The 12,331-nt window shown below is 42.9% G+C and overlaps 4 protein-coding genes, 3 non-coding genes and 1 pseudogene across 7 annotated transcripts, besides 2 other annotated features; 3 read left to right on the plus strand and 5 right to left on the minus strand.

Annotated features, from left to right (window-relative positions):
* The first annotated feature begins 43 nt into the window (after positions 1–43).
* Positions 44–414, plus strand: BNATCHR2117 (hypothetical protein). The annotated part of the gene is given in 3 exon segments (XM_001712902.1): positions 44–104; positions 124–356; positions 376–414. The coding sequence occupies 3 exon segments, from the start codon at positions 44–46 to the stop codon at positions 412–414; spliced, it is 333 nt and encodes a 110-aa protein (XP_001712954.1).
* BNATCHR2118 (hypothetical protein) lies at positions 411–854 on the minus strand. The annotated part of the gene is made up of 1 exon (XM_001712903.1): positions 411–854. The coding sequence occupies one exon, from the start codon at positions 852–854 to the stop codon at positions 411–413; it is 444 nt and encodes a 147-aa protein (XP_001712955.1).
* A 177-nt stretch (positions 855–1,031) lies between these two features.
* nop5 (putative SAR DNA-binding protein-1) lies at positions 1,032–2,188 on the plus strand (the record flags this gene model as incomplete). The annotated part of the gene is given in 8 exon segments (XM_001712904.1): positions 1,032–1,207; positions 1,227–1,283; positions 1,303–1,384; positions 1,405–1,548; positions 1,568–1,717; positions 1,737–1,960; positions 1,980–2,121; positions 2,141–2,188. 8 exon segments carry the CDS (start codon positions 1,032–1,034, stop codon positions 2,186–2,188), a joined length of 1,023 nt encoding a protein of 340 aa, XP_001712956.1.
* Positions 2,189–2,247: 59 nt separating this feature from the next.
* gsp2 (GTP-binding nuclear protein RAN) lies at positions 2,248–2,984 on the minus strand (the record flags this gene model as incomplete). The annotated part of the gene is given in 6 exon segments (XM_001712905.1): positions 2,248–2,383; positions 2,404–2,493; positions 2,513–2,605; positions 2,624–2,831; positions 2,851–2,907; positions 2,927–2,984. The coding sequence occupies 6 exon segments, from the start codon at positions 2,982–2,984 to the stop codon at positions 2,248–2,250; spliced, it is 642 nt and encodes a 213-aa protein (XP_001712957.1).
* A 481-nt stretch (positions 2,985–3,465) lies between these two features.
* Positions 3,466–12,331: a repeat region (right arm terminal repeat).
* dnaK lies at positions 3,961–4,242 on the plus strand (annotated as a pseudogene).
* Positions 4,963–8,630, minus strand: BNATCHR2r69. Its single transcript has one exon. It is a non-coding gene; the product is annotated as a large subunit ribosomal RNA (ribosomal RNA).
* Positions 8,790–8,969, minus strand: BNATCHR2r70. The gene has a single exon. It is a non-coding gene; the product is annotated as a 5.8S ribosomal RNA (ribosomal RNA).
* BNATCHR2r71 lies at positions 9,077–10,988 on the minus strand. Its single transcript has one exon. It is a non-coding gene; the product is annotated as a small subunit ribsomal RNA (ribosomal RNA).
* Positions 12,107–12,331: a repeat region (telomere repeats).

Below are 12,331 nucleotides of genomic sequence, written 5' to 3' on the forward strand. Positions count from 1 at the left end.
TAATATTTAGTTAATTATTGATACTTTATACTTACTTCTATTCATGTCTATGAAAGACAAGAAAAATATATCGTTAAAAAGTAACAAAGATAAAAGAAGAAAAGGTTCTTCTACAGTAATTAGATAGATTCAACAAGTCTTCTTTTAAAAATACTTTAAATATTCCACTATTTTTACGATCTATGAAACAAACAGCTAAGTATTCTAAAACCTACAAATCATCCCACTCTTTTCCATCTTGTTTTTTTCAAATTGCTAAAAAGAAATTTAATGGAGTAAAAATTATAAAAAACTTACTTTCATTCAAAGTTAACTATAATCGCAAAAATAGAAACAAGAACTCTTTAAATAAAAAAGTAATAGTCTGTTATAAAGATTAATTTTAAATATTTTAGCACTTATTTAAGTTCTTAAAATATAAAATCAGAACTAATATTGAAATCATAAAAAATTATTTCATTATAAAAAGACTGCAATTCAACGTTCAAAAAATTAGTTGTGATAATTTCTAGATTCTCCTCATGTGGCCATGTTTGACGATTATAGAAATTATGATCATAAAAAGTTGAAGAAAATAGCAGTGTCTCATTTCTTTCTTGTAAAATATTTTGTTTAACAAATTCCTCATTAAATTGCTTAATTTTGTTTTTTTTACTAATAATATATTTTGTAAGAAACAGTTCCTCAGGTAGCTTACATTTCTTTGTTTTTAAATAAAGTTTTATAAATTTATGTTTATCGTTATTTAAATTATAGCTGCTATTTTCCAGCTTTTTAAAAAAGAATGTTGTATTTTTTTTTTGAATTGGTGAGGCAAGATTTGGATTCTTAGGGCATTGTTTTATTTTTAACATTAATTTTCTACTAAATTATAATTAGTTTATAGTAATATCTTTTGCCATCTTTCATGGAAATTTTCATAGATCTGCTGTCGGGAATAGCAGTTTTTAAAGTAAAGAAATCAAAAGGACAAGTTTAACAAAAAACATTAGATTAAGATTCTTTGTAAAAAACTTGTTCTATTCAAAAATATGAGATCTAAAATCAAATACAATATTTTATCACGAATTTCTCAAAAAGATTTGTTAAAAAAATACGATAACTTTCTTTATCCGTATTCACGTTCTCATAAAAATATAATAATTACATTATGTCATTTCATATCGTCTTTAAAAATACAATTTTTTAAAGATTCTAACTTCAACTTGTTATGTATATAATTTTAGATTACAAATACTAATAGTTTATCGTTTTATTAAAAAAAATATCACTTCCCTATTCAGGTTCTTTTTTCAGTCACAGCTCTCATATTGTAAAAATTGGCTTTTATAATTATTTCCACAACAACAGTAACTATTCTAATTATATCTATTCTCCATTTAAAGTAGCAAACAACCAACTTAGGTGAATTCCACAATAGTAAATTCATTATCTATTTATACTTCTTTGTCAAATTGCATACAAATGGTAAAAACCAAGGTAAAATCGATATTTACTTTATTAAACAAAAATACTTCTTTAGAAAAATATAAAAAAAATTTACTTATAGTTTGTGAAATCATTATAGATACTTTTCTTAAAAAGAAATTCAAGATTTTATAAGGAATATCTTAGGAATTTCGTAAATAACACTATTGATAAGAATAATATATTATTTCATAATGCAAAAACAGCTGAAAATTCATCCATCTTAAATTGGATAAGAATTTTATCAAAAGTTATAAAATTTTATTTAGTATAAAAAATTGACAAAAATTCATGCAATAATTAACAATATAATAAATAAACAATTAAAAAATATTGCACCTAATGTAATAATTTTAATCGGAATGAAAAACACATCGATATTGCTCAAAAAAACTGGAAGTCTATACCAACTCTCTAAATTATACTCTTCGACCATCCAAAATATGTGTAAAAATTTTACACAAACTTTAACGTATTATAGACAAAATTTAAAGTAACACTATCTTTATGAGTAATGGCTTTGAATCCAACAAATCATCTAGAGAAATAAATAAAATCTTGAGAACACTCGCTTGTAAATTACTAATAAGTGCCAGATTAGATAATTTTCAGATCAAAGCTGATTTTTCTTTTAGCATTATTAGCAGGGGAATAGTTAAAAACTAAAAAATAGATTGAAGCAAAAATAGAAGATTTAGAAAGAAAGAAAAATCATTTATAATTGATAAAATAATACTACATTTAAAGTTATTTTATTAAAGCATTGCTTTTTGTTTTATTTTAATATAGGGCTGTAGGTATAGGAATACTTGCACCTCTTTTTGTTTCTTCAATATGTTTTTGATGCTCTTTTTCATCTACTTTATAATCAGGGGGTATTAATGATGGCGCAGCGATAAAATCAACATCATTATTTCTAAGGTATAAATTCTTAACTTCAACAATCTTCTCATTAAATACAAAAAAGGTTTTTCATAATTATAATTTTTCCTTGCCGAAATTTCCATGTATTGAGAACCATATTTTCTAATAATTATAAATTAACCTTCTAAACTGCATCACTCTTTCTTCTTCATCTTTTTTATCTAATAAATCATATTTATTTCCTACAATAGCTATAGGTATGTTAAAACAAATTCTATTATATTAATAAAACCTTGAGACATCTCTATACCACACTGGTATATTTTTATAGGTAGAACGAAAGCTTAAATCGAACATTACTATTGCACAATCTGAGCCAACATAATAACCATCTCTCAAACCTCCAAACTTCTCTTGACCAGCGGTGTCCCAACAACCAAAAACAACTTTGCCTTTATTGGTTGTAAAGTCTAGAAAATACACAGCACAACCTACAGTAGCTATTAAATTTATTAAAACGCTTATATTTTAAGGTATATTCTCCTGTTTTATGCCTTTTAACAAAAGTTGTTTTTCCTTTTTATTAAAATTTTACCTGAACCTCCATCTCCTACTAAAATTAGTTTAAAAGAGAATTCTTTATTGCTATTCATAAATATTCTTGATACCTAATACTTATAATGATTGCACAAGATCATATAAATAACTCCTTTGTTATAATTAGCGATCTGATTATACCTTAATTAGTATAACAGGAAATAAAAATTTGAAAGATCGACAAATCAAGGTAAAATATCTCTAACTTTAGATTTAAAGTTTTCTAACGAGTGCCAAAAACTACTCTTCAACTAATTATAAACTAAATCATCATTGGAATAAGAATCTAGTTATATTAAATATAGTTGATAATAATATATAATAAAAATTGACCTAATAAATGATTATAAAATGCCTCGTATACCGGATAAACTTGTTTATGAATTTGGTAAAAGACTTATATGCCCAATTATAGGGTCTATAGCTGCCGGTATTGCAGCTTTGTATAAATACATAATATATGATGCGTATGATACCGCAAAAGAAAACAATAAAATTTTAAAGATAAATGATTATAAAGAAAAGAGAGAAACCCTGAATATTGTATGGGACTTCATCGTCGCAAACATCAATATGTTGATCACTATTGTATCTAGTTCCATAGGCTTATTCCTTGTCAGTATCTCATACATAAAGTTATATAGATATTTGTAACCATGGCTCTTCATACTACAAGACTCTTATGTAAGTCGATAATTACTTTATCATATGTAACATTTAATTAAAAATTATATTATACACCTATATTTCTTGATACATGCACAGATAGCTCGCCCTTATATATACGCCGCTCCCTAGTATCTTACAAAAAAAACCCAAGCATGAAGGTACAAACTAGAGGACAAAACAAATCCTTATCAGATAAATACACAACACCTAAAGTTTCCATCCAGTATCGAAAACGATATGATCCTTTATGAAAATAGACACCGTTTCGCCAGAAAATCAATTATAGGGTAATCCAACGACAAGATGAGGTTGCACTTGACACACCAGGCTTTCCAAAAAGATGCACGAAACAAACCCAAATGACCAAGAAGTTTTCTTAGCAAGGAAGAGATCGATCAGATCATTGAAGATGCCCAGAAGTATTCAGGTGAGGATAAGGCCGAAAAGGAATTTGTCGAGATTAAAAATAACGCCGAGGCTCTCATTTACGAAGCTCAGAGGAAGCTACAAGAAGACAGCGAACTTGCAAAATCTGAGAAAGCTTCACAGATACAGTCTACCATCGATGCCCTGCGATCCGGTCTGAACAGTAAAGACAGGTCTGCCATAACCCAACTCATGAGTGAACTACAAACTCTACTTCAATAATAACCATGGCCTTACAGAAGGTCGCTCGCTATTATATTTGACAAGACTTTACTAATTAAAGCCTATAATTAACTTTTTTTTGTTTTAGGATTATTCACTTAATATTTACCTTACTCCCTTTTTCTAACCACCGTATAGAGATGAGTGCATGTACATTCAAAGAGCACCTTCAGACACGGTGGTAAAAAAACCTCAATGTTTCACATGACTCTTACTAGAACATACCTGGACGATCTGTGACCACAGGAGAAGCTATTTCTCTACAAGACGTAGGGGTGCACACCCCTACTCCTACTTTGCGTTTACAGGACTCCTCTGTCTCTCTTATCAACTGAAGTTTGGAGGTGCTTGATATAGAAATAGTCTCCTCCTTTTGGATGTATCTCAAGAAAGCCAAAGACATCTCAAAAAATGCTCCGAATCAAATTCAAGGAATGCAACCCAGGTTGGCTTATTAATCAAGGTAATTGAGATAGTGCATGACATCAATGGGCGACTCTCTACAGATTCATCGAACGTTCAAGAGGACTGTTAAAAGTTGAGATACTCTAGTAGCGACGCAAATTTATGTAAGCGAGGCTGAAATAACATCAAGAGATGCTAACCCAAGAGGATATATGATTAAAAGCCTTAAACGAGATAATGCCTGAAAGTAAGGTAACGAAAAGACTACAACTAAGAATAGTAAGAAGCAGAATTTTTGTATACTTGCATCCTTATTCCGGAGGACCTAGTGAACCGGGGGTAGGCCTGCACGGATCACGCGTTTGCACTCTCTCGCTTCCAGCACCCCGTTCCTCTTTAGCACGGTCGTCTACAGTGGGTCCTTGGCGGAGGTCTTGCCCCAGAATGATCTGAGGCTCGGGCGCGTCAGTTCTGTGCCCTCTAAGGGGTACATAAGGCCTTCTTCCTCCGCTTCGCGCAGAGGCTTGTCTTGGCCGGCCGCGTTCCTCTCGCCTGGCCGTGTCTCTGGCAAGGGTTCTGGCTTGAGAGGCTGTCAGCCATTACCCCACGGATGTAGCCTCGCGCCATCGACGGCTCCATCGAGCGCGTTACCAAGTATCCGATCGAACCGTTCCTCTCGTACTAAGCTCCATTACCATCACACCGGCCCCTCACAACAGTAGGGTAAAACTAACCTGTCTCACGACGGTCTAAACCCAGCTCACGTTCCCTGTCTGTGGGTGAACAATCCAACGCTTTGTGAATCCTGCTTCACAATGATAGGAAGAGCCGACATCGAAGAATCAAAAAGCAACGTCGCTATGAACGCTTGGCTGCCACAAACCAATTATCCCTGTGGTAACTTTTCTGACACCTCTAGCTTCACACCCAGAAGGCTAAAGGATCGGTAGGCCATGCTTTCGCAGCTCAAGCTCCTACTGAGAGCCCGAATCAAGTCAGCTTCTACCCTTAACTACACCACACGAGAGTTCTGTCCTCGTTGAGCTGACCATAGGACACCCGCGTTGTCTTTTGACGGGTGTACCGCCCCAGCCGAACTCCCCACCTGGGGGTGTCTCTCGTGCGTAAGAAGCCAAGCAAGCGAGGAATCGCGCGGATCCTACACTTACTCGAGTATGCCTGCCGCGCACAAACCACGCCACGGGAGTGGGTCCATGCACGCTTACCATAACAAGATCAGCAGGACGATCTTGGGAGTGGTGGTATTTCAGTGACGCTCGGAAGCTCCCACCTATGCTACACCTCCTAAGTCGCCCAACAACCCCAGGATAGAGTCAAGCTCAACAGGGTCTTCTTTCCCCGCTGTTTCTCCCAAGCCCGTTCCCTTGGCTGTGGTTTCGCTAGAGGGTAGGTAGGGACAGTAGGAATCTCGTTGCTCCATTCATGCACGTCACTAATTAGATGACGAGGCATTTAGCTACCTTAAGAGAGTCATAGTTACTCCCGCCGTTTACCCGTGCTTCGTCGAATCTCTCCGTCTTGACAGTCTGAGCACTGGGCAGGATTCACATTGCGTCAACATCCGCGGGGACCATCGCAATGCTGTGTTTTTAGTAGACAGTCGGATTCCCTTGGTCCGCGCCAGTTTCAATTGAGTCAACCTCCCCCAGGTATCAGTATCGTTCCTCGGTGACCCCTGACACGACACCCGCCACACAAAGACCGTCCATTAGTATACAGACACACATCCTTGGATCGGGGAGTTGCACCCGCTGTGGGATGTGTATAGATCTCGTATTTTGTGTAGGCCGTCGGGTCTCCGCCACGCGAAACTTCACTGCGCACTTCCGCAGCGATACCCAGGGGGGTAACGATCGAAGCCAATCCTTATCCCGAAGTTACAGATCTAATTTGCCGAATTCCCTTACCTACCTTTCTCTATCGACTAGAGGCTGCTCACCTTGGAGACCTGATGCGGTTATGGGTACGACCTTGGGAGGTGCATCCTTGTCGCTCCCTCGCATTTTCATGGGCCCGCCCTGATGCACCGGACCCCGTGTTTCGAACAGGGCTGTGCCGCTTGTGGAGCCCCTTCTCCAGTTGACCCTGCTCCAAGCCCCCACAAGCATCAAGAGGAGTAGAGACCTCCTCCCGGGATCAAGGCGAGCGTCTGCGAGCTCGCTTGCGTTGCCGCCTTCGGATCCCTCCAAGGTAAGGGAATATTAACCCTTTTCCCTTTCGATGAGGATGCTACGGCGCTACCCTAATCCTTAGGATCGACTCACCCGCGGCCAAACGCTGTTCCCGCGGAACCCTTCTCCACTTCAGTCTTCAAAGTTCTCATTTGAATATTCGCTACTCCCACCAAGATCTGCACTAGGCGCCGCTCCACCGAGGCTTACGCCATGGCTTCGAAGCAACACCCACGCCCTCCTACCCGTGAGAGCAACGTTCGCGCTCACGGTCGAGTCTAAGTCACACGCTTGAGCGTCATCCATTTTCGGGGCCTACTGGTTCGGCAGGTGAGTTGTAACACACTCCTTAGCGGATTTCGACTTCTATGACCACCGCCCCGCTGTCAGTATCAGCTGACACCCTTCCTGGGATCTAGGTGAGCGTGTAGTTGGACACTTTAACTCGACACTCGGTTCATCCCGCATCGCCAGCTCTGCTTACCAAAACTGGCCCACTTGAGACTCTCGGTCGCGCTTACCCCTTCATCCAAGCAAGGAGGCGCCGTGCCAATTCAGAGTTTGAGAACGAGTCGAACATCTATCCACGCCCGTCACTCGTAATCAGTCGCTTTACTTGACACACCCGATCGAGTCTCAGCTATCCTGTGAGAAACTTCGGAGGGAACCAGCTACTAGGTGGTTCGATTGGTCTTTCGCCACTAGGCCCAGGTCAGAGAAGCGATTTGCACGTCAGCACTCCTTCGGGCCTCCACCAAGCGTTAGCCAGGCTTCGCCCTGCCCAGGCCTAGATCACCACCTTTCGGGTCCTGGGAGGCCTGCTCCACCGGATCGCTCAGACGCGAAGCTCTCAAACGCATGACTGCGCACTTCCGCAGCGAGCCCGGTATGGCTATACCGGGATGCATCAGCGGTAATAAGGCTCCGCGTATAGGGCGACCGGTCAAGGTTGGACACATGGACCGTGCCTCAGTTCGGCATGGTCCATGTGTCCAACCCCTGGTCAGGTTTCTTACGCCCGTGTGGCTCGCCGCACACTGACTCGCAGACCTGCCAGACTCCTTGGTCCGTGTTTCAAGACGGGTCATCGGAGGATGTTGGATCGATCCTCGTGATCAGGTCATGCAGGACATGCCTGACTCTGTCTCTATCTACACAGCCCCTCATCGTGTCACGAGATTCGTTTCAGATCCGTGTCGGACCTGTCTCGTGCGATGCGCGGCTGGGATCGATCAAAGGAACTGGCTTATAACCATCCCCACATCGCACCCCCAGATGCTTCCACCCTAATGATTTCAGGTTCTCATTTCACTCCCCTTCCGGGGTGCTCTTTCATCTTTCCCTCGCGGTACTTGTTCGCTATCGGTCTCCCGGTTGTATTTAGCCTTGGATGGGGTCTACCACCCGCTTCAGGCTGCACTCTCAAGCAACCCGACTCTCAGGAATTGGTGGATCATCCGGGCCCTGGTAAAGGGTATTGGACCCAACCCGCGCGTGACTTACGAGACTCTCACTCTCTCTGGTGGGACATTCCAGTTCCTCTTCAGACACGTGCGGGTATAGGGTTTCCCTTTAGCTAGGAATACACCCATCGGATTCACCACTCCGTTTTCCTTTTACCCTACAATGCACTAGAACCTGGCCTCCCTTGGCTCAGGTTCAATGCGCTTCGTGGTTGGGCTACTCCCGGTTCGCTCGCCGTTACTAAGGGAATCCTGGTTAGTTTCTTTTCCTCCGCTTAATGATATGCTTAAGTTCAGCGGGTTCTCCTGCTCGTGGGTAGGACCTCATGCGCTCGTGGGTCGTTCAGCGACCCACAGGAAACTAGCCTCTCCCCACCGCTAGGGTAGGGTCCGGTATTTGATCCGTCCTCAAGGAGATTTGGACTCACTTTCGGATATCGGACACGGCGCTGCAGCACACTCGTGCCACAGCGATGGCAGCTCTTGTCACTACTCCAGGGCATGCTCAGCCTGCTACGGCTCCACTGCTGAGCGCCAGATGCGTTCGAAGATTCAATGATTCACGAGTCCGCGGAATCCTGGTCTATGCGCGTATCATCGCATGTCGCTTTCTGCTACGTTCTTCATCGATACGGGAGCCTAGACATCCATCACTAGGGTTTCTTCGTTCACACTTGGTAGGTTCACCTGCCATGCGCCTGACTGTTTCTCTTTCGTCACGTGTTTCAACCTTGACTTACGCTCGCGCGCTGGGCTCGATTTAGAAGCGATGATCCTTCTGCAGGTTCACCTACGGAAACCTTGTTACGACTTCTCCTTCCTTTAGATACTGACGGATCGAGGGAGGTCTACAACGCGAGGGTGTTACCCTGGTCGATCTCTCGCTCTCTCCAGCCGATCCATTGGCAGGAGCGACGGGCGGTGTGTACAAAGGGCAGGGACGTATTCAGCACGAGCTGATGACTCGTGCTTACTAGGCATTCCTCGTTCAAGATCAACAATTGCAATGATCTATCCCTGGCAGGGTGCGGTTTACGAGGCGCGCCAAACCTCTCGGTTCAGCCCTCATCTCATTGCTCGCACCATTGTAGCGCGCGTGCAGCCCAGAACATCTAAGGGCATCACAGACCTGCTATCGCCTCATGCCTCCCTTGGTTTCCCACCAAGCGTCCTCCTAGGATGCTCATTTCGTAATGCTCGGTCCTGGCCCATACCCGGATTGCCTTCACCAAGCTACTCCCTTCGTGGATCTTGGTTGTACCCAAGTCTACACCGGATATTCAACGTACTGAGCTCGCTAGGAGTTGAGGTCTCGCTCGTTACCGGAATTAACCTGACAAGTCAACTCACGAACTAGAAACGGCCATGCACCACCTCCCATAGAATCAAGAAAGAGCTATCAATCTGTCAATCCTCCCTATGTACGGACCTGGTAAGTTTTCCTGCGTTGAGTCAAATTAAGCCGCAAGCTCCACGCCTTGTGGTGCCCTTCCGCCAATTCCTTTAAGTTTCAGCCTTGCGACCGTACTCCCCCCGGAACCCGAAAGCTTGTGATTTCTCATAAGGTGCTGATGGAGCTATCGAGAAGAACGTCCACCAACCCCTAGTCGGTATCGTTTACGGCTAGGACTACACACGGTGCCTAATCGTGTTCGCTCCCCTAGCTTTCGTCCACTGATCAATGAAAACATACTGGACGGATGCTTTCGCTGTTGTTCGTCCTCCATTGGTCACCGAATTTCACCTCTAGCAATGGAATACGACCGCCCCCGACTGCTCCTATTAATCCTTCCTCCGATCCCGAGCGCTAGCGCAATCCGGGTCGGAGTCCTTGCGTTGTTATTCCATGCTATTGTGCCTAGAGTACTCCGTACTTGCTATGAACACCACAATTTCGTCAAGGTAACATGGGGCGATATCTCCGCAGGGCTACACAAGCTACCCCTTGGGGATGGTCACCCCAGTAACTCCTAGCGTCAGACGCGTTACGAGCCTTTAATTCGACTACGGACGTTTTAACCGCAACAACACTAATATATGCTATTGGAGCTGGTATTACCGCGGCTGCTGGCACCAGTCTTGCCCTCCAATCGGTCATCACCCAACGGTTTAGATTGGATGCATTCCCTATACAAGATCACGGATCTATACTAGGGTATGTTTCGTCACTACCTCCCTGCGTCAGGATTGGGTAAGTTGCGCGCCTGCTGCCTTCCTTAGAAGTGGTAGCCGTCTCTCAGGCTCCCTCTCCGGAATCGAACGCCAATTCCCCGTTACCCGTCATTTCTTTGGTAGGCCACTACCCTACCAACGTGCAAGATGATGGGGCAGAAATTTGATTGGAGCATCGTTAGCGTTGTTCAGCTATACTAGTAGCTAAACGGCCATACGATTCGACAGTTATTATGATTCAACACGATCTCTACACTCAGGCTATAACTTAAGGCTGAGTGTCGAGGCTAGCGTTTATAACTAATAAATACGCCCCTCCTAATCTCCTTGACGGATGAGTTGGGGAAATTCGCACGTATTAGCCACAGAGTTACTACGGGTATCCGAGTAGTCCATACCACCAAATARATTATAACTGGTATAATGAGCCATTCGCAGTTCACCAGTGGTTTACACTTAGACATGCATGGCTTAATCTTGAAGACGAGCATATAACTACTGGCAGGATCCACCAGCTATCAAGTCGCATCTCCGCAAAGCGGAAACTATTCGAGAGGCGCCGTACCGGCGCCTCTCTGGTACATCATCCGATGATGCAACCCGTAGAAAAAGATAATTCTACAGGATCAATATTCAAGCATGATCCATGCTCCCTCTCGAACCAAAGCCCGCATCGCGAAAACTCTCTTAGACCTCTTTGTAAACGCTGCCTCTGAGACTCGAAACGTGACCTAGTTAGAGAGTAGGAAACCATTGTTTTGATTTGTTTAGTTGGGGTTTCTCCTGGGAACGCATACCACTGGACGACAAGCTCGCCAAACCGAAACTCTTCTCAGCGGGAAATAGCTCACGTATATAACAAAAAGCTTGAGTGTGGGCTAACCGTTCTTAGATGGTGACAACCCTCAAGTTGTTGATGTGGGGCTTCCACAACGTAAGAAGAGAATCTGGGGAGACAAAACTCCAGTGTGTGCTTCCCTGTGCGGATACACAGCTTTGGACGTATTCGATCAGCCGAAGACCTTTCTAATTGAAGGTCTACTAAACGTATACCTGCCAAAACCATATCGCGCGTGTTAGTTATAATTGAGTCAAAATACTCTCGCTGTAGTATTTATAGGTCGTTGAACGTGTATTATCCTACAGGACTTCGTTCAGTATCTTACAGGGATGCCGCTAGGCGCATCCACGAACCGGTTGCGGTGTTTCGGTTCTTATCCGTGAATGTTTCCGGATGTCTAATTAAGCAACAAGAGTATCAATTGAGCGTGGAACGCTACACAGGCCCTAATCTAAGGGCTAGTATAAGGTCTGGAAGCGTCCGAATTCCAAGGTATGGGCAGGAACACCGCATCATGGGCGAGTTTCTACCAAAAACCAGAATACCGCGCTGCATACGCCGCGTACAACCAGAAGGAACTAACTCCATGCCAAATGCTCACACAAAGAGACTAACGAACATGTTAGTGTTATGCGTGCAAACCCAAACTGACGAGTTAGAAACTATCTGCATTAAAGGTAGACAAAATATAAAAGGATGCAGATTCTACAAGGTTTAAAATTTTAATTATGTCAAGTTTAAATATTTAAAAACTAGTAACAGAGCGGCGCAAACAAACCACCACACGCAGGGTCTAGGGTCTAGGGTCTAGGGTCTAGGGTCTAGGGTCTAGGGTCTAGGGTCTAGGGTCTAGGGTCTAGGGTCTAGGGTCTAGGGTCTAGGGTCTAGGGTCTAGGGTCTAGGGTCTAGGGTCTAGGGTCTAGGGTCTAGGGTCTAGGGTCTAGGGTCTAGGGTCTAGGGTCTAGGGTCTAGGGTCTAGGGTCTAGGGTCTAGGGTCTAGGGTCTAGGGTCTA

Source organism: Bigelowiella natans (assembly GCF_000002455.1).
Source record: "Bigelowiella natans nucleomorph chromosome 2, complete sequence".
Lineage (NCBI taxonomy): Eukaryota > Cercozoa > Chlorarachniophyceae > Bigelowiella > Bigelowiella natans.